This window comes from Rhinolophus sinicus, chromosome 2 (assembly GCF_057876585.1).
Source record: "Rhinolophus sinicus isolate RSI-liver-muscle chromosome 2, RSI-T2T, whole genome shotgun sequence".
Lineage (NCBI taxonomy): Eukaryota > Metazoa > Chordata > Mammalia > Chiroptera > Rhinolophidae > Rhinolophus > Rhinolophus sinicus.
The window spans coordinates 152,318,268-152,340,448 of record NC_142502.1 but is presented as its reverse complement, the minus strand read 5'-3'; the positions used below and the strand labels follow the sequence as shown (position 1 = coordinate 152,340,448).

General features: G+C 38.3%; 1 protein-coding gene across 3 annotated transcripts in view; it reads left to right on the top strand.

Moving 5' to 3' along the window:
- EML6 (EMAP like 6) overlaps positions 1 to 22,181 on the top strand; it is a 230,877-nt gene that overhangs the window by 71,254 nt on the left and 137,442 nt on the right. For all 3 annotated transcript variants that reach the window (XM_074331992.2, XM_074331990.2, XM_088796163.1), the window contains exons 3-5: positions 14,900 to 15,059; positions 18,583 to 18,681; positions 21,377 to 21,445. In XM_074331992.2, the coding sequence (XP_074188093.2) occupies positions 14,900 to 15,059; positions 18,583 to 18,681; positions 21,377 to 21,445 (328 nt within the window). The remainder of the gene's footprint in view (positions 1 to 14,899; positions 15,060 to 18,582; positions 18,682 to 21,376; positions 21,446 to 22,181) is intronic.

Below are 22,181 nucleotides of genomic sequence, written 5' to 3'. Positions count from 1 at the left end.
ATAATCTCATGGCTGTGAAATATAGATGGTTACCTCTCCCTGTGTTTCTGACTGTCTAGCCACAAATGGAGCACCCTCTGAAATGTATGATGTAGAACATTCTGAGGAAACGGAAATGATGAAATCACTTTGAATTCAACAGTAGAGCAACAGGACTTGAAATCTTGTGGCTCAGTTGGCATGGTGTAACATAATTGTTAGGCTTGGGTTCCGTCTTTCAGATCCCTTGATAACGTAAACTAGCAAATTAAGACTTGCCGTGAAAATAATTGCATGCTATTCTACAACAGAGGTGGAATATTCCAAGAGCAGAACAGATAGAGGTAGCAACATTTTGCCATCTGGCAAAGTCACTAGGCCAGATGGATTCACTAATGACTTCTCTAAAGTATTTAGTCAGACCTTACTGAAACACATGACTGGCATATTTAATTATCCTAAATTAATGGGACTTCTGCCAAATATAACCCTCAATGCTTGAGTCATGCTCCTTGTTTAAAGAGTAGAGTAGAGATGAATAGCTTCAGAAAGATGGGTTCCACATAGACCCCTTATTAGTGAACCTTTTCATTAACAAATTGTTGCGTTACAGTCTTCAAGCAGTATTTCTCCTTTTTCAAAGAATGGATTGTAAGAATAGCCATGCTGATTAAATTCATTTATCAGTAGCATTTATACTCAATGAAAACATCTGGGGGTTGATCAATCTGATACATATAGTCAGTTATTAGACATCCCTTCCTACATTCTTCCTATGGAAGACTCCTGAACCACCAGACACGGTCTTTTTGTTTTTGTTGTGTTTTTTCCCCCTAGTTAATCAATTTTCATTTCTCTTTAACTATTTTTTTGTTTTAATGTTTATGTTTGTATCAAAGCAATATTGACACAAAAATCAAAAATTAGAGAAGGTCTTATAATGAAAAACTGCCCCTGCTCCATCCTTTCCCACCCCCAATTTGCTTTCCAAAGGAATGCTCTTAATTATTATGATTGTTCTTTCTGGTGCTTACCTCCACATCTTGAAACATTATGATTAATTGCTATTTCTTGACTTATCTATTTTAGACATGATTGACTTTCTTTAAAGATACTCATACTTAAGAATGTAGCTTTGCAACTTACACATAACACTTACATCCCTTCCCTTTTCCTCCTCAAGGGGTTATTTCATTATTTTTAATTTCTCTAACATCTACCTTTGTAGCTTTACATTATACTTTTATAGCTTTATTTTTTGGGTCAACTATAGACAGTAGCTCTTGGATCTCAACTTTCTGTGATGAAGATATTAATGACGTGAGTATTCTACTGAATCTCCAGGATTCTTTAACTTATTATATTTTTGAGATTCATCCATGTTGTTGAATGTATTAGTAATTCTTTCCTTTTTATTGCTGAGAAAAATTCCATTGTATGAATATATAATAATTTATCCATTTATCTGTTGATGGACATTTAAATTATTTCCAGTTTGGGGCTATTATAAATAAAGCTGCTGTGAACATTTGTTATAAGTCTTGGTTTAAACATATCCTTTTATTTCTCTTGGGTAAATATCTCGGAGTAGAATTGCTTGGTTATGTAGTAGGTATATGTTTAACTTTATAAGAAACTGCTGAACATCTTTCCATAGTGACTTATTGTTTTACATTCCCATCAGCAATGTATGTGAATTCCAGTTGCTCCATATCTTCAGCAGCACTTGGTATTGTCAGTCTTTTAAATCTTAGATGTCTTTGGCAATGTTAAAGTCTTTTAGCCACATTTTAAGTTGGGTTGTCTTCTTACGATTAAATTGTCAGCATTTAAAAATACATTCAGGGCCGGCCCGGTGGCTCAGGTGGTTAGAGCTCCATGCTCCTAACTCCAAAGGCTGCCGGTTCGATTCCCACATGGGCCAGTGGGCTCTCAACCACAAGGTTGCTGGTTCAACTCCTCGAGTCCAGCAATGGATGCTGGGCAGCGCCCCCTGCAACTAAGATTGAACACGGCACCTTGAGCTGAGCTGCCACTGAGCTCCTGGATGGCTCAGTTGGTTGGAGTGCATCCTCTCAACCACAAGGTTGCCAGTTCGATTTCTCAACTCCTGCAAGGGATGGTGGGCTGTGCCCCCTGCAACTAGAAACGGCGACTGGACCTGGAGCTGAGCTGCGCCCTCCACAACTAAGATTGAAAGGACAACAACTTGACTTGGAAAAAAGGCCTGGAAGTACACACTGTTCCCCAATAAAAGTCCTGTTCCCCTTCCCCAATAAAAAAAAAAATCTTAAAAACAAACAAACAAACAAAAAAATACATTCCGGTACAAGTCCCTTGTGAATTTTCTTTACTAATCTATGGCTTCTTCATTTTCCTAATGGTGTCTTTGAAAGAGGAGTAGTTTTAATTTTGAAGTCCAATTTATCAACTTTTTTTCTCTTATGGCTCATGCTTTTTGTTTCTTCTCTAAGAAACCATTGTCTTTCAAAGGTCACTGAGGTTTTCTCGTGTTATTTCTATCAGTTTTTAGTTTTAGCTCTTACATTTAGCTCTCTAGTCATTTGAGATAATTTTTATAATTAAGAGATAAGTGTTGAGGTTCATTTCTTCCCATATGGATGTCCAGTTGTTCCAGCACTATTTGTTGAAAAAACTTTCCTTTCCCCCTTTGAGTTATCTTAACACCTTTGTTGGAAATCAGTTGACCATATAAATGTGCATCCATTTCTGGACTCAATTCTGTCCCATCAATATATATGTCTATCCTTATACCAATACTCTACTGTCTTAATTCTGACTCCTTTTTATAAAGGTTTCATGCAGAACTTTCCCTTCTATTAACATTTACTCTGATTGATTGATTTCAGTAATTAAATCCAGATTCTCTCATTGTCAATCATGACGGGGTTAGATTTCCAATCTCTGTGTTCTTGCATTGGATACTTTCTCCTTAGGATGACTTCTTTAGATAGCCAATCTCATTTATTTCGTGTGTGTGTGTGTGTGTGTGTGTGTGTGTGTGTGTGTGTGTGTGTTTTACTAGTTTAATTCTCAGATGATAGTCTTATTTTTTAATTTGGAGGTTAGTTCACAATAGCTCTTAATGTACATTAGTTTCCCAGGCTTAGAATGTCAATTCTTTGGAGCGAGGGGCAGATTTCACATATGTTTGTTTTCAGCAGATTCTATCACATGGCAATTAATAGATAATAAAAATACCACCTATATAGTGTTCACTGTGTTTTAAGCACTATTATTTTAATCAATGCTTTAGAATTTATTAAATCCTGTATAATACCTACCTTCTTGCAGGTAGGTACTGTTCTTATTCCCATTTTATGGATGAGAAACTGAGGTACACAGAGGTTGAATCATTTGCTAAAGGTGATTTGTGTGAAACTATTATATACCAGTAAGTAGAGGAGATATGCTTTAGTGATATAGTGACTATTTAACAACCAACTCTCCAAGAGGAAAAATGTAGACATATATTAAGGTGGCGGGAAAGTACTTGCAATTTAAAAGTTTAAAAATAATTGTAAAAACTGCAATTACCTTTGCACTAACATAATATATTTATAGTTTGTTATAGATTTTACTGACATAAATTATGTATAGTACACATTTTACAAATAATAATAAATTATATAATACTCTTTATTGTAAATTCCACATAGCCAATCAGTTCTCCTAGAAAGCTTTCATTGATTTTTGCTGCACTCTTATATCTGTGGCCAACCTATGGTTGCAATTCAACCATGATTTGACAAAATGAGACGAGGAATGAGTGCTTGATTACTATCTGGTTCAGAAAAGACGTTCCTCACATCATTGATAAATGAGTGTAGTTCTGACATGAATGTTGGTTAATGTTTTCATTTGTATTAATAAGAAAAAAGTGAGACAGCAAAGACATATATCAGAATTGATCACATCACTGGTCAATAATGTGAGTGACTTCTTTGCTGAACCGGATGATACTTTTTGAATACTTCTCAATTTGTTTGTCTCCTTTCTTTCTCCCTCCCTCCCTCCCTCCCTCCCTCCCTCCCTCCCTCCCTCCCTCCCTCCCTCCTCCCTCCCTCCCTCCCTTCTTTTCTTTCTTTTTTTTTATTATTCACAATGTAGCAGTATAGACATGACACACTTTTAAGTTTATACTGCATTATTAACATTTTAGTCTTCTATGTCTTAAGTCTAGACAATCAACAAAACAGTGAATCAAGCCCTGATTTGTAGCATTTGTTGATTTCCATGATGTTAATTCCACCCCCCCCATAGCTGATTTCAAACCAATAATGTGACATCATTGAAAACAGTTGGAAAGAGATGTGCAGTAGCACATCATTCTATAGCATTTCTGTCCTACAGACAGGATAGCAATAAATAACCACAAGATGATAGATAAGAGTAAAATGTAGTAAAATAATTAGGAAGTGATACATTTTAGTATATATTACCTTTGTTTTTAATATGATTTATTTAGCTGTAAGTTTATGTAATTTAATTTTTAACCATGGCCATACTTAATCACTGATTCACAAAACTGCTAAAATGTAACAGTGCTTGCTGGTAGTCCAAGCTGGCTCTCGCAGGCCATTGCATGCTTTGATCCCAGGCAGCCAAACCACTATGCTCTTAACCAATCTATTATGTGGTATTAAGGTATTGTCAGAATATAGTTCTATACCAATGCAGGTATGGAAATACTCAGCATGCAAGATATGTTACATTTCTTTATTTTTCTAAATCACGTTTATTCTCCTTAGATGTGCCACTCATCAAGGTTGTTGATGAGGGGCCACTACTCAACCATGATTATACAGGTACCCTTGGACTTACACACTCCAGGAACATGGCAATGGACTCTGGTGGCTGTGCTCACTGCTGTCACTTCCATATCTCCTGCCCAGGCCCACGTGGAAGGCAGGGCCCTTTTTATGGTGTCAGATGAGATCACAGTCCCCGTGAGGGTACTCCAGTGCCAAGTGTACCTCTGGGGACCAGGGCTGGAACACAGCTATGGCCATCTGAGGCTGCACTACCTCCAGGCCACTGTGTTCAAATAGAGTCTTCCTGTGTCTTTTCTTCCTCACAGGTAAACATCACTGAGGTTAGGCCATTCCCTCTCCAGTCCAGAAAGCAGCAGCCTCCCCCACTGCCCTCAGACAGTCCAGCCTAATCACGTTGATGCACTTATACCTCCAACGCTGGAAAAGTTCTCTCAGGGTTATCTTCAGGGAAGGGAGGGAGAAGGCTTTCATACTTTCCTGGTACGGCTATTAAAAAAGCAACAAAAGACTAACAAAAGTTATTACTGAAAAAAATCACTAAAGCAACCTGAGCAAAATTGAAATGAGGCTTTAAAACATAAAGTCAGAATCATGAACATTTTTTAAATGCTGCAGTTGGAACACGTACTCAAATATGATTTTTGCCTTCAGGAATCAAAAATGATAGTGCTGATTGTTTAACCTCATAAGCAAGGCTACCTCTTACCACGACCCTATTAATTCTCGTCTTCTCCCCACACAACATATTTGGAAATCTTCCTGATCTCCTCTAACATCAGAAAGACATGCTTTTGCCCTCCTGGCATGCTGGAGAAAAAAATCAATTCCTTCTCCCAGACAGGGTGATGAAAGTCCTTTTCTGCAGTGCTTTCTATTGCTATGGTAACAGAAGATGGGATTTCCCCATGGAACTAGATTTTGTATATATACAGAGAAAAGCAGTTCTTTAAAAGCTTGATCCCTTTTTTGTTGCCATGTGTACAATGCAATCAATGCAATAAACAGCACCAAAAGAAAAACCGAATGACACCAAACCTTTATATGTAGGCATGGCATGAGACCTCCATTGTACAGAGACCCTCAGTGAAAAGGAGTCAATTTTAAAAGTTTTAATATCATGACATTGCTGTTGTAACTACCATAACTTCCAAAATTTGCCCAGTGTAAGTTTTCTTAGAAAAGCAAAGAAGAGATTTAGATTCATGGACTCTCGAATAGCAGATAGACTAGAAATATAAGTGAGAGGTATCAATACTTCCAGTCACAGGAAGACTGCCAACACTATGACGTGGAAAGATGACAGGAAGCCCAGAGGAGAACAGATATTTTGTGTATTGGTGGTACTTCCCACTGTCATAATTTTCTCCAGGGAAGGACACAATAGTTGGTCATTTCTCTTGAAACCTCATCAGAAGCAATTCAAGGGGCATGATTCTTTCCATCATGGCCCCTTAATAAGATAAGGGGACCCATCCTCTTTTAATCTATTAGTTGGTTTAAAGGAATTACTGTCAGGTAGCTTCTTAGGCTCAGGATGACTCTGTGAAAGGAGCAAAGTGTAGTTTGAAGTATTGCAGCAGCAGGTAGATTTGGATTTATATGAAATATATATATATATATATATCTGTCATTTAAATGCTTCTGAGCTAAAATTTCAAAAGATGTTTTGGGATTAGGTGAAAGCAGATACTGCTCAAAATGACTTTTATGAAATTCTTCAATTCCTAAATGAAGAGATGTGGAGGGAAGAGAGTAGATACTTAGATGGTAGCGTCAAACCTGCTTATTAAATAAATAAATGCTTCTGCAGCTGCCTTATTACCGATCCCTTATATTATGCTCTTGCAAATCCAATGATTCAAGTCTCTCCCCCTCCTTATGGGCTTTAAAAAGTGCTATTGAAATGATATGACAAATTTACAATGAAAGTAAATGCTACTTGGCTATGCTGTAGAAGACACACTGATGCTGTCATTCTGTTACCAAGGTGAAAGCACTGAAGTTTCTGGAAAGCTGATGGGAAAGTAACAGTTGGCAAAGTGAATAAAAGGTGTTCTCTGTTCTCCCTATTCTTGACATGGACATGGATATATAGGAACATTGAGTCGTTTTAAGCAGTCATGTTACATGCAAGCCAGAGACGTGAAGTCAGAGACTCTTAGCTCATAAAAGGAAAAATAGATAATTTTGTTAATGTATTCAGATGGCAAAGGTGGAACCTGGATCAATGCGGTAGCACAGGCTGGGAAGAGATGATTTAAAGAACAATATAAGCAACTTCTGGCCAAAAAAAAAAAAAAAAAAAATCCAATGTGAACTTTTCAATAAATGTGACAAATACATAGGCTTTACTATGAATGAAAAGAATAATAACTGGAGTAAAAATACTTCAAATCCACGATGGGATATTTTTGGGTCACCCTGCTAATTGAGTAACTTAGATAAATTATTTTGAAGTCCTCTTTAAGGATTTGTTGAAAATTGTCTATTTCACTTTCCCCTTCCTTCAAGTAATGGAGAAAAGTCAGGAATCATGAAATTATAGTAAGAACAATGATTTGGAACAGCATTTTTTTCTTTTTTCAGTTCTGGGTGCTTCTGAACCCTAGAAATCTACTCAAGCACTTTTAAATAGGATCTGTGATCATAACAAAACAGTTTCATTATGTCTCTTGAAAGTGTCTCTGACCATCTAGGGGAAATATGCTCGTTCCTCTTTATTTTCCAGTCCCTGCACAGAACCTGTTACCTGTAGCAGGGGTGAGAGTCAATATGGCCTCCAGGATTGTTGGCATCATTTGTTCCCTCTTTAGGAAGCACCTTGTTAATGCTTCCTCTGCCATATGATGTACCAGGAACTGTGTACAGAGTGATGGAAATAGCCCCGCCCTCCTGGAGCATACAGTCTAGTCAAATCCTCTTCTCCATAGCTCTTAAGACTCCAAGCGTGATGCTAACCTGAGGAGTCTCCTTGGTTTCCCACTAAAACTTGGATGAAGTTAAGGCCATTTTCCCCCAGGATCAGGCTTGTAGGCTTCAAACTCTAATGCTGCCAAGCTCTGTGAGTTATAAATCCAGTTACCCAAGCAAAAAGTTTCTGCTTTGACATGCTCAAGCTTTTCCTTAGCCTCAAACATCCTAAACATTTCTCTTTCTCCCTTAACTATCCCTTAACTCATCCTCTCCATCCCCTTTACTAGTCTTACCTCACTAGCTCTCACCTAGTCCCTAACTAGCCTCCCTGCCTCTTCTCCTAACACCCCTCATCCATTTGGCCTTCCCACTGTGCCTCACTGCTGCTAGGGTTCCCTTCCTAAAATATGAAAGTGCTCATGTTGTATTCTGCTAATAATTGTCATTGGTACCCTAACTTCTTGGCGTTAGTAAAAGGGCTTTCATGGCTGCCCCAGCCTGCTTGACCCATTTCATTTTCTGTAAGACTTTGGACATTGTCTTTTCCCAGGGATGCCCTTTGCACCTTGTCTTTCATATGAACTCATTTTTTAAAAAAATATTGGTTTTTATTATTAAATATCAAGCATATCAAAATGTGTGAATGACCATCACTCAGCTTTCATGAACCCAAACCTTTTACAAACTACATTTGTAATTTCTTAATGGAGTAACACATTACAGATACAATTAAATCCTCCTCTGTGTACACCTCAACCTCATTTTCCTCCTACCTCTCAAGAGCTAAACAAGCCAGATTTTGGTTTATCATTCTCTTACATGCTTTTACACTTCTAGTATATGTGTATATATCAGTCTTTGTTTTGCATGTTCTAAAACTACTAACTCTTATCACATAGCCTATGTCACTTGGCCATTTTAACTCATTTTTGAGATATAGTCAAGTTAATACACATTGTATTAATTCACTTTAATAGCGAATTACTACAAATATACCACAATTTATCCATATTCTAATGGACATCGGGTCCTGGTTTTTACAATTAAAAACAACATTGCAATGAACTTTCTGTACATATCTCCTTGAGTACACATGCCAATTCCTGTACAATGTAATACTCAGAGACTGGGTTAGTGTATAAACATCTTCAAGTAAACTAGTTGTTGCCAAATCGCTCTCCAAAGTATAACTTAAATTTACTACCACCAGGGAAGGGAGCCCATTGTTCCAGACCCAGCAACATGTGGAAGTGTCAGGTTTTTTCGTTTTGTTTTATTTTGAGTTTTGCCCATCTGATGGCAGTGAAATGGTATCTCAATGTGGTTTTAATGTGTAATTCTTTGATTACTAGTGAGATTAAATATCTTTTCATGTGAATGATTACTCAGGGGTCCTCATCTGTGAATTGCCCATTCATATCCTTTGATCATTTTCTTGATTTATATGGAATCGTTTTCCAGTTACAGGGCATGCAACCATAGTTTGAGTTTTACTGTATACAAATTTATTAATCTTTCCTTTTTGTGCTTTGTCTACTCCAATGTGATGTTCTTTGATTTTCTATAGGTTTAAAGTTCTCCTTTTCATTTGTAGATCTTTAATCTGTTCTTCCTAACATAAGGAGTCTGTATAAACTGGCAGCACAATTTGTGCTTCTACTTTCTTATACCATTTCATTACAGGTTATTTTCATCTTTCAAAATGATATTTTTACGAGGAAGTTTGATTTTTATCTTGTGTAGATATTCTAAGTACCTATTATTAATAGTTATATTATGAGTATTTATGTACACATTTCTCTAAGAGTTTCAGAGATAGTAGTTTTCCATCCCGGTATCTTTGAGTCTTAGATTGTTAGCGTCATCTACTCTAAAACTAATTGAATAGAAGAATCTTAATCTAAATAGATTTCATATTCTAACAGAAGTTATTATAGTTGCATACCATTTGGTATAAGCATGAGTATTAAATCTCATTCCAAAACACAGTGAAGTATACCAGACTTCAATATTTGGATGTGTATTTTATACCCTTTGCATGTTAAATATACCCTCATGAATGTAAGTACAATATATTGGGCAAAAATTTCCCTGTGGTTTAATGTAGCCAAAACAACTGAGAATATTTCAACATTAAATATAAAGCAGAAATAATGACTTTTTAAATGTGCAATTTAAATCAATGGTAAATATCCAATAAGGATATAAAATGTTCATAATAAAATATTTCTTATTAAAATCAGTAAGCTTTTGTGTACGGTATCTATTTCTCACATGCATAGGTTGTTTTCACACGCATTCTTTCTTGCCTCTTAAAGACCAAGCATTACAATCAGATATTAAGAGTTTTAAGTAGATTCATTGGTATCCTGATAGTTTAATGTACCTATATATACATTTGACATTAAAGTCAAAACTTAAGTCCCAGTTATTCCATGTAAATGTCTTGCTGAAATCCCATTAAAATGGTTGCTATTTTCCAGGGATTAAAAAAAATCACTGGAGATTTTCATTCACTTCAAATATTTTTGATTATTTATTCTGGGTCAGGCATAAAGGATAAGGAAGTTATCCTGCTTTTATGGAGTTTACAATGTGGAATCTAAGAGTGATAAAATATTTCACTCTTCCTTTTGCTTCCTCTTACATTTTTGCAAGTTGACTCTATAAACCATTTCTGGTGAGAAAAGGCAGCTTTCATTTTTTTTTTTTTTTTTTTTAAGATTTTATTGGGGAAGGGGAACAGGACTTTATTGGGGAACAGTGTGTACTTCCAGGACTTTTTTCCAAGTCAAGTTGTTGTCCTTTCAGTCTTAGTTGTGGAGGGTGCAGTTCAGCTTCAAGTTGTTGTCCTTTCAGTCTCAGTTGTGGAAGGCGCAGCTCAGCTCCAGGTCCAGTTGCTGTTGCTAGTTGCAGGGGGCACAGCCCACCACCCCTTGGGCGAGTCCAACCGGCAACCTTGTGGTTGAGAGGACGTGCTCCAACCAACTGAGCCATCCGGGAGCTCAGCAGCAGCTCAGCTCAAGGTGCCATGTTCAATTTTAGTTGCAGGGGGTGGAGCCCACCATCCCTTGGGAGAGTTGAACGGGTAACCTTGTGGTTGAGAGCTCACTGGCCCATGTGGGAATCCAACTGGCAGCCTTCAGAGTTAGGAGCACGGAGCTCCAACTGCCTGAGCCACTGGGCCTACCTGGCAGCTTTCATTTTTAATTTGAAGAACGATCTACCTTCATAAATAAAAGAAAAATGTTGTCATCGTCTATTGTATGTCCAGGACTTACGGCACCCAAGAATTCCAAGGTTGGGAAAAAAGTTTCTAGAAAGAAACTCAGATCTGGTTTCAGTCTCCTGAAATTTCATTTCTCTTGTATCAGATGAATCCAGCATCTATCTGGGAATGAAGTTCAACTACAGAATCTATCAACTACCTAGCATTATCTCAGCCCACCACCAACCAGAGCGAGAGTGAACTCATATTTTCTCTAAAGTCCTGGGTAGCTGGTCACTCCATTCTCCATTGTGTATATATGTATGTGTATAGATAGATAGACATTTTGTTATTATTTGTTTACATGTCTACCCTTCCTCTTAAGGTAGTCTTCTTGGAAGAAGGGCAGTGTATTTTCTGTTTATATATCTGTGGTGCTGTACCTATAGGTCCTTAAATAAGGGTTTGTTGAATGAATTAATGAATGAGCTAAAATATACAGGTTTGCCACAGAAGGTTTTCACAAGCTGCTTCCATTCATTTACTTTAACGAAACCAAAATGGCACTCCATAATCTACTTATAAATTTCTAGGACATCTAGATACCATCAAATACCAAAAGATTAACTCAGCAAAATTGAGATTGGGAGGGTCCTTTATACCTTAATGGTCATCTCTCACCAAGTCTGAATGCTGAAGTGTTCTACATCTGTAAAAAGTTCTAAAGCCTTTAACATTTACCTGTTGTGAAAAAGCTATGCCTATGTATATGTTACCTTTTTGTATTACTCCTTATAAAGATTCCTGAGGATGCATTTTCCAGCAAGCACGTGTTAGATGGCTCAGATCCGGAGCACCCTGGTGTTTTTCATCCCAGGACTCCTCTGCTGACCCTTAGAACTCCTGAGATCCTGAGAGATGGGGCTTCTCCTGGAGAGTGGTGATGGCAGCAGCACCTGGGGCCTGGCTCACCATTCTTTGAGTCTCTCCTGATGCTCAGCGAATCCCAGCCTATCCTCTCCTGCCCCTCCATCTGGAGCTGCACCCAATTCCCCCTACACAGCTGAAGCCACAAAGCACCTTGTTTGCCTTCCTGGGAAACCTCACACTCCCCCACGCGGACCACGCCCTGCCAGGCCCATGTGTGTCCCTGATGGTGTTCACAGGAGGAGAACATTTCCTGATGGAAGGGCTTGGCGAAGAGGCCAGCTAATCCCACGGTGCAGGCAGTTGGATGTGGTCAGAAGGACAGAGGCTGTTCTTGAGGGGAAAGGAACAGGCAGCCATGGTCTCCAGGAACAAGTTCTAGGCACCTCACTGCTGTTGTTTGGAGGAACAACTGGCTCAGAGGATGTGCAATGAAATGTGTGTTTGGCTTGCTGCAGCCTTGGGCCTGAGCAGATGTCCGATTGAGGCCCCTGTGGCAGAGCCAGAGGCCTGCATTGCTATCCTAGCGCCTTCATCCACCTGGAAGGTGATAGATTTGCAGCCCTAGCGCAGTTCACTCAGGGTTCTGGCCCCTGGCGGTCCCTCCCCTGCACAGCCTTTGGGCCAGAGCCAAGAGCTGGCTTCCCAACACCTGGCAGGCCGGTGGGACGAAGTGCCCTGCACTGTGATTCTGACTGGGAGGGGGTAAGACCAGGCATCGAGAAGGATTGGGGTTTGATTGACAGGTGGCATGAGCCAGACTCCTATTGACTAATCAAGGACAAGAGGCCTCTGGCACCTGGGACACCCAGATGTTTCTCAGCCCAGGACTCCTCTGCTCACTCCTTTAGAACTCCCGAGATCCCGTGAGGTGGGGCTTTCTCAGTAGGGAGTGACTGTTGCAGCAGCACCTGGGGCCTGATCCCGCCATTCCTTAAGACTCCCATGATGCTCAGTGCATCCCAAGCCCAGCTTGTTTCTGCCACTGCATCTGGACCCAAGCTCACTAACCCCACACAGCCGAAACCACAAAGCACAACCTGCAGGCTCTAACTGCACCCTTTTGGTCTAAAAAGGAAATCCAGTGCAGCACCCAGCATCAACTGGAGAATGCAAGTAGAGGGGACCTTCAGCTTTGGAGGCAGTACGTGGACTGAGGATCTGTGGAGTGGAGTGGGGGCGTTGGGAACGCCAGGGAAACCAAGCTGCGCTTCAGGCACCAGGGTACAAGGGCCTGGGAGGACCCCTCGGTGAGGAGCAGGGCCAGTACTCAGAGGCCCTCTGCAAAAGATGGCACTAGGTTTGGTGGGAGGCCTAGATATGGAGCACAGTGGGATGAGGGCCACTGTGAGGCTACTTGGAGTCTGCAGAACTGGGGGACCACATATGGAGCCAGCAGAGAACCAGAAAGTAGTTTGTTTTTGAATGGCTCCCGGTATCCACAGAGGCATGCATATGTTGGTTGTATCTATCTGATGCCAGGTACACAAATGATGATGATAATGAAACTTGTATTGGACGCTTATTCTGTGCCAGGTCCTGTGCTAAATGCTCTGTATTTATATTATCTACTTTTGTATAGTGTCTCCATTTTATAGATGAGGAACCTGAGGCAAAAGAGATCAAGTAATAGGTCCAAAAAAGAGCGCTAGTAAGGGACAGCCAATGTGCAAATCCAGGTGTCTGATTCCAGAGCATATACTTGTGGGGGCAGAGCCCCAGAAAGTAGTTTCCAGGCTCTCGGCCTCACATAGAAAGGTGTTAGCTCAGGTAGTAAATGGCCAACTGTGATTGCATGGCCATCAGCTGTGGCTAGTTGGCCGTCAGCTGTAACCAGTGAGCCATTGGCCACTAATATAACTGCTGTGGCTATGCTAGCAGAGAGAAAGAATGGGGGCTAGCAAGAAGATGGCGGCTGGGCTGGCAAGTGTGGATGGCGGTTTGCGGACAGTGTGAATCCAGCCTCCATTGAGACTATAGTGCCGCCAGAGAGAATATAGTGGTATGACTCCCCTACCTATGGCTCCGTGGGTGTTCCTTTTTGGCCTCACCATATCCTGCGTTCTTGTATGGGGAGCGGGAGCAGAGACCCCGCAGGCCTCCCTGCATGACAAATGGCGCAGCGAGCAGGGTCTCCCGCATGACATACTCTTATCAAAGTCATGCTGAAATTGGAAAGGAAATAAAAAACCTAGTTTTGCTACTGTATAAACACAGTTATCTGCTAGTTTTTCCATATAGATAATGTGCTCTTTTTGCTTTGTTTTAAATTCCCAATGCCTATTTTTAGAAAGGCAAAACTTCTTTACATAATGAATTTAAAACATTAGAATGATTTATCTTCTAGGAATAATAACGATAACATTTCTCTGTCTTGACTGCTACAGACTCCTTGAAATTCTAGTCAGTATTTGACAAAGTTTTATCTTCATTGGACTACAGAGGAAAAATGCTACATAAATGACAAGCATAGTAACTTGTAGTTCTCTTGGTGTCACAGCAATTTCTGTAAAATAGAAAATTTCATTTAAAATACATAATCTATAGCAACAGAAACAGCACTTGACTCTGGGACCCCTCCATGCTTTGATATCTTAATGAGGATGGTAGTCAGAACTTCTGCAAGCAGGTTTAATTAATCCTGAGAAGAGCACTTTCTCCTTGGAACAGCATTTTCCCTCCAAATTAAAGTCAAAAGCTAATTTGAAAGCTGAGTAATATTTTCAAAATCAGTAAGTAAATATCATGACATAAAGCAGTTATAAAATCATGTATAAGATTTTCTAATCATAGAATTATAATCGTAATTGTATCTCATTTTCAAGGTAACCAAGTGGGTAAAATCAGATGAAATTGTTAAACTGTGCTAAGCCTCTCTTTGCCAAAGTTGAATGTTTATATTTAGACTAATTGGATAATTAATTACTTGGGGGGGGGACAGTTCAGACACTTTCTCTTGAGATTATCTTGTAGATGATTAAAATGAGAAACAAATATGGATAAAAGATGATCAATGTTTTTCTTAAGCTTTTTTTTCAGTAGGAGGATGTGAAAAGAGGCTTTTTTTCTTTTTCAGCCTTGCCTTACACCCAGATAAAACTCTTGTTGCAACTGGCCAAGTTGGGAAGGAGCCATATATATGCATATGGGATTCCTATAATGTTCAGACTGTGTCTATACTTAAAGATGTCCATACACATGGAGTTGCCTGCCTGGCTTTTGACTCAGATGGACAGGTGTGTATCATTTTCCATTTCAATTTTCTTTAATAACGTCTCATAAATCACTTAGAATTATAATGCCCGTAGCCTATAGACTTAGAAAGTCTATTAACTCGTGGTAGCCTCTAAGAATCTTCACCTGTTTGATCCTTTTCCAAGCTTGTGACACTGACACCCAGCTCTGGATAAGCCCGTTTTGGTTTCCCCAGTCTCACTATCTGGTTAAAACACCCCCAGGAAGGAAGTCATGAACTCATGCTGATCAAGGCTGTCATGACTCAGCAATTTCACTTTTTCTTCCATTGTTAGCCTCCTATTTGGAATAAGGGTCGGACCAAAGCTTTTTCACAAACCTCAAATGTTGAGCATCACCTTGGTTCCTTTGCTTTTAGAAGAGAACATCACCTCCTACTAATTCACTGAGAAGAGTCTCTTTGACCCCTTCTTTTGAGGTCATTTCTAACAACTTCTTCTTCCTACTTACTCCCCACAATTAAGGCAGTCACTGATTCATATGTATTTAATAATTTCTTTACTGTAACTCTGACACTCATCCTCCCCTTCCCATTCTCTCTGCCACTATTCTTTCAGTTTCTAATTTATGTTATGCCTGACAATTTAAGTAACCTCTTAACTGGTCACAACACAGTAAATGTCTTGCTAATATATTTCACCAACTGAAAAGAAAGGTTAGAGTATTGTTTAAAAACAAGAAAAGCTTGGAGTACCCATTGAATGAAGTCCACATGTTGTAGCTGGGTATTCTAGGCTAACCAGCTTTTCTAGCCTTATCATCACTATCCCCTTGGAGTCAAATTGGACAAGTCAAAGAGATTCCTCTACCAGACCTTGCTCTTTCGCACCTCCAGACCCTTTCTCAGGCTGTCCTCTCTACCTCAAGTGCCCTACTCACCTTTTGGCCCCTTAAAATGACTCATTCTTCCAAGACACTTCAAAGGTCTTCATGAAGCCTTCCCAGTCCCCCCAATAAAGTTTCTCTTTCCTTTGACTTCCAGCAGCACTTGGCAGAAAAAGTTTAGTATGTTATAGATGTCAAGTTTATTTCAATTTAAAAAATATCATAGGAAAGACAGTGGAAGCAGGGGATGTTCCTGGCTCCCACTACCTTCACCTCTTCACTGAGGCTGTGCCTTCCCTCCCTTGACTTCTCCATGTTCCTCAGCCGCCCTTTCTCCGTCTTTTTCACCCTCCATATTTATGCCAGTCAATTCCTTAAATCCAATTTTTGTCAAATTTGAGTGAACTCTGTAACTGTGCTGTGAAAAGACCTGTGAAATTATTCTTAGAGGCTTGACCACACTGAGAGTTTGTGGGAAGTTCAGTGGATTACAGGACTTGATCTGGTTTGAGTCACTTTTTAAAAAATTAACATTTAGTCACCTTTTAAAACAATTGAGCCGCTTTCTAAACAATTAACAATAGCAGAATACTTGGTGTATTCTGCTATTTTGAGAGAGTAGCAATCATTCACTACTCATTTTGCTTTCTGGAACTAGATTTAATACAATATAGACCTCTGGCATATATTTTTGATTTTACTACTCTGTAGTCTCATCTAGTTTAGTCAGGATAATGCATACATTCCATTTTAAGTGTGTATCCACATCTAAAGAGAAATAGATGGATAGTGACATTTGTTCACACTTGCAGTTATTGACTTCCTGATTAAATGAATGTGTCAGAATGCATATGCATGTACAAGTATAAATCTTTGCTTGGATGTGTACTTACATGCATATTCTCTAATCTGATTTTTTCCTCCAAACATTATTTATCAAAATTTGTTCTGAAGCATCACAAGAAAAATGTAATGTGACCGAAGGACATCTAGCTTTAACTTGTAGTCCTTTGTCCATGTTATTTTGGGTTAGAATCCTAGCTACTCTCTTTTAGGTTCCATTTTGCCAGGTGGGGGTGATGGGGCGCTACATGGTACGTCACTGTGAGTTGAGAAAAATAACCTCCTATTTGCTTGGCATGATGGATTTCCTGGCTTATTGATGCTTATTGCTTCAGGTCTGTCTTTTTCTCTAGACATAGTTCACTGGAATCGAGTGGTATTTAGAAAATGACAAAGGGCCTATCACCTCTCAGGCAACAAAAAGCAATATCAGTGCTTCTCAGGTAGCTATGGGGCCTGTCATTATAACTGAGCAAAAGAGATTTCTTTTGGCTTTTTCTCAATCAAGAAATGTGGGTTTTACTTTAGTGCCCATGTTTATGTTAACTGCTTTTCCTAATTTGTTTTATTTTTTTAAAGAAAAAGAATAAGCTGAATGGAATTTACCCACTTGGAATTTTCTTATATGGATAAAAATACAACCATGTCTTAAAATAATTTACATTGCTGGAATGCTCAGTAAAAATGACAGCAAAGATCCCCTTTCTTACAGGCACATTTTAAAACCTCCAACTACGTATGTTTTATACTAAATATTCCTAATGGAAGCCATCTATAGTGAAGAAACCTGAGCAATATCTGCCTAACAACACATGTATGCTTAGCCATATGTGGCTGTCTATTATTCCACACGTATGCACATGCATACACACGCACACTCATATATACTGGATAAAATGCATAAGCTCAGATACCCTTATCCTTGGGTAATACTATATTTTTAAAACCCTTTGACTTACATTATTTCACTGATTCATACAATAATCCTACTATGTAAACAGAACAAATATTTTACACTTATTTTACAGATAAGAAAACAGATTTAAGGAGGTTAATTCATTTTCCAAGGACTTACGTCTAGCTACTCACAAAGTCAAAATAGGAGCCAAATCTACTTACTCTCAATCCAGGCCCCTGTTACAAGGTGCTGTTTCCTTAGAAGTGGAATCCTGCTAGAACCTCTGATTTTGGTATTCCTAATACATGTTTGAACGCTTGATTTTGTATATACTCATGTGTTAAATGCTTTTCCCTTTGAGGACAAGTTCTGATCCAAACCCAAAGAATTTAGAGTAGGAGATGAAGTACCAGTTACTTTTACTAAAATCATATAACTTTCTTTAGTCAATTGAAATATTTGTGGAAGTTATAAAAATTAAGAACAATGAAAATGTTCATTTATGGGATTTCTCTTTGTGTTTGTCAAACCCTTTAATTTTAGCAGTTTGATGAAGCTTTTAGACTACAAAATCCTAGACTGTCTTAAATCTCACATTAAGATCTTAAATTAAAAAATTCAACTCTGACTTCGACTTCTGTTCCTATGATTTCCACTGATTAATCAGAAATTTCATGAATCTTTGCACACGTTTCCTATATCCAAGAAAGACAAATGGTTGTAGTTTATAGGTTATTGAAATTTCAGTATATGCTAATGGAAGTAATCTATGCTAGCTTTAGTTTTGGATTTCAGATGGATCTTGAAAAATGATTTTTTTCATAAGTTCAATACTTGGCCCATAGGGGGTAATCAGTAAGCATTTGTTGAAAGAAGGCATGGGTATTGGGAAATCTTGCCATCATTTTTAAGTATTACATTATTGTTCTTATTCTTAGCGTTTAGCCTCTGTGGGATTGGATGCCAAAAACACAGTCTGTATTTGGGACTGGAGGAAGGGAAAACTTCTGGCCTCAGCCACCGGCCACTCCGACCGGGTAAGAACTTGTTGGATCAAACCAGTCAGATCATATAACTGCAGGGGATTGTGATAGAGCTTCTCAGAGTCGTAATATTTTTAAAAGTGAATTTGCCACATGTAGATTCTTTCCTACATATTCAACTTATAAACTTGCTGTTTTTAAAAATTAATTTATGACTAATGGCTATGTTGGCATGCTCTCTTTTGGTGATTGGATGCTTTATTGAAGTTGTTAGTGCTTTTCACAGGCAAAAGCAAATTTTTGAAACCGGCATTTAGCTTCTTCATAAAATCAAGATGGAATTGAATTTGAAATTATATGTAAAGTTTTAGATGCATTCATTTAGAAATGGAAATAGTTGTTGAAAATAATATTCACAAAATACATTTACAAGAGTATACATTTGAATTTCAGATGAATATAATGACAACTTTGTGATTCTTTGTTACATTTGAAAACGTTGAATGTAAATTGTGGCCTGCTTATCATTCATATTGAATTCAGGGTGATCAGAAATGATAATTCCATGTAGTTATGGCTGGCAAAGTAGCATATGAAGCACGCATATGCATTAACTGGTAAGAAATTTATTTCTCCAGTGTCTTGCACAATTAGAATAATTTGGCTAGTTTACTGTCTTGATTTTCTGATTAAAAAAGAATGAATTTGCATGACTATTTTATATTGATTCCTAGTTTTGTAATTCCGCACAAGATAAGTGTCCATGTAGAATGAGGCCTTAATTAAATATTAAATTCACTGTCTCTTGCTTAAGTGTGAAATCTAAAAATTTTTGTTCGAATAGTACAGTTGATTAGGGAGAATTGTGGTTTTACAGGGAATCCATAGTTGTTGCTGCACATTTGGGTAAACTATGCTTGAGGATTAAGTCTTCAGAAAGTCCAGAAGTGACCATCAATGGAACTTGAGCGTTGGTAGAGGACGAGCGCCCCTCTGGCCCAGTGGTTCACACCCATGGTGACACATAAGAATCCCCTAGGAGGAAATAAATCCCCTAGGACGATTTTACAGCATAGTGATGCTTGGGTATTGATATTAATTTATTGGTATTTAATTGTTATTAACTTAGTATTTAATGAATAGGTTGAACATATTTTCAATGCTTATATTTTGGATATTACTATTTCTGCTTATGCTGTGATCCCATCATATAAAGTAAGTTGAATTGGACTGGACCGATATGTAAATCTCCTATTGCGTTATTAAAGTTTTGTATACTTTCCAGTTTGGAGTAGACTGAAACAAGTGCAATGCTACCCTAGCAAGAACTCTGTAATTTTAAGAGCCTAGAATGTTTTAATGAAAATATTGTTCGTTTAGAACACTGTTCTCCCAGACCCCATAGTTTGTATCACACGTAGTTTTACTCTTTGTTATTGATGTCAATATGAATTACATGGGCTGCTTATGGGCAAGTGATTATCTTCAAGACTATTTTAGTGGCTAAAATACTTAATCCCTAGCACTCATTTGTGTGAGTGCTTTGTAGCCTGATTGTACATACATTATCTTAATTGACTCATAACATAAATGAAGTGGTGTCATTCATTTTAGAGAAGATGAGATTAAGGTTATAAATACTAAGACTAGCCTGAGCTATGTAGCTAAAGGGCGTCATTGGATCTCATTAGTATTTGGTACTTGGACCAAGTGCTCTTTCTTCAGTGCTCTTTCTGTGGTCCATAATTGCTCCTTTCTATCTACCTGAGGATTACAGGTCCTCCTCCTTTCTCTGATGATTGGTCCATCTTACTCTTTCCTATGTGATGAAAAGTTAGCAGTCTAAGTTCTTTCTCTGGTCTAGACTCTGGCCCTGACAACTGGTCCTTGTTTCTATTAGAGCTTCACAGAATGTGGTCCATGGACCACCTGCATCAAAATCTCCTGGAGTCTGTTTAAAAATTGCAGGTGCTTGGACCCAGTTTAAGACCCACTAAATCAGAATCTGTCAGGTGGGCCAGGGGCATATACATGTTAAACAATTGCCACAGGTGACTTGACCCTCAAGGTTGACAGTGTTCACTGTTCCCAAAACAGAAATAGAACTACCTGCAAACGGTCTGATAGCTTTTCTTAAAGAATGATAAATTAGAGAATATGTTTTCAGTTCCTCAGAGAATGAAAATATAATAGTATTTTGGTTCAGATTAAAATGATGGCCTATTTTAGGTGGGCTAAGTTAGTGCCAGATAAATGCCTCTGTCTTATGTTCAGGAATATTAACTTCTATGATTACTAGAAACTATTGGTGAGTTGACTATTAAACATTTTCCTTCTTAAAACGAAGCATTTTATAATTCTTTTATGTTTATTGTGAACCTATCTCGAAAGTTTTTTATTAGCATTGTGGAGAGCTGTAGAAAATTTTTATCAACAAATTATCCTAAATCATCACAATTTGTTTATCCTGTGTGGACAACGTTAAAAATATGACACCAATTTGTTCTCAGTGATTGTGGTTAATTATTACCTCTCTATTCAGGCCTAAGGTAAGTAGACATTAGGCGATAACACATGTGTTAGCCATTCCTGACTCATCCCTACAGCCAAAGCCTCCACTGTTCAATCTGTGCAGGTAACATTGTGTTCTAAGTGTTAGGGTAGAGTCTTGGCAATTGGACTGGTATCTGAAAGAAGGCAAAAACACATAAATGACCAACATGGCAACTTTTAATATTTTTTTAAACAGATTTTTGATATTTCCTGGGATCCATATCAGCCAAACAGAGTGGTTAGCTGTGGAGTAAAACATATAAAGGTAAAGTAGTCATTTTAAAACAAAATTTTGGTAACTTGTATGGAAAGAATTTCAGGTGTTTATATGTATATAATTTGGTGTTGAGAAACTGCTCAGCTTCATCTTTTTCCCTTAAATTTAGAGCCTTCTTAGCTGCCTCTCTGGTCTTGAAGCAAGCTACAGCTGGTGGGGCTCTCTCTCAGAAATTCAATATAACCACAGTCAAGTGAAGTGTTCAGCAGGCAGCTGAAAAAGAAACTTTGTTAATTAAATATAAATTGAAAAGTCATAATAGTTCTAGGATTGCCTATATTAAAACAGCTCTGATTTTAATTTTGTGAATTATTTTCACATTACTATTAATTTTCACACATGTTGCACATCAAAACTTTTTGACATGTTGATATGTCCTCTTAAAAGAAAGGTGCCATGTGGTGTTGGATATAGACATAGAGGGATATACAGTACAGACCTACCTGGGCCACTGGTTTTTAAATGCCTCTGTCTTCCTCTGGAATACACATCCTGAAATTTACTAGTGGCCCAGGACCTGCCTCTGGTTATTTGCCTCTTTCTATTTTGTTACACAGGTAGCAAAATTAATACCATCAGCATTCTTTGCTTTGACATGTCCAAAATTGTCCTGGACCCTGGGATATGGCCCAGGATCTTTTTTTTTTTTTTTTTTGTGGATTTGTAGATAATGTAAGTTCAAGTCCATAAATGAGAGTGTAAGGATTACTCGCTTGAATAGAGC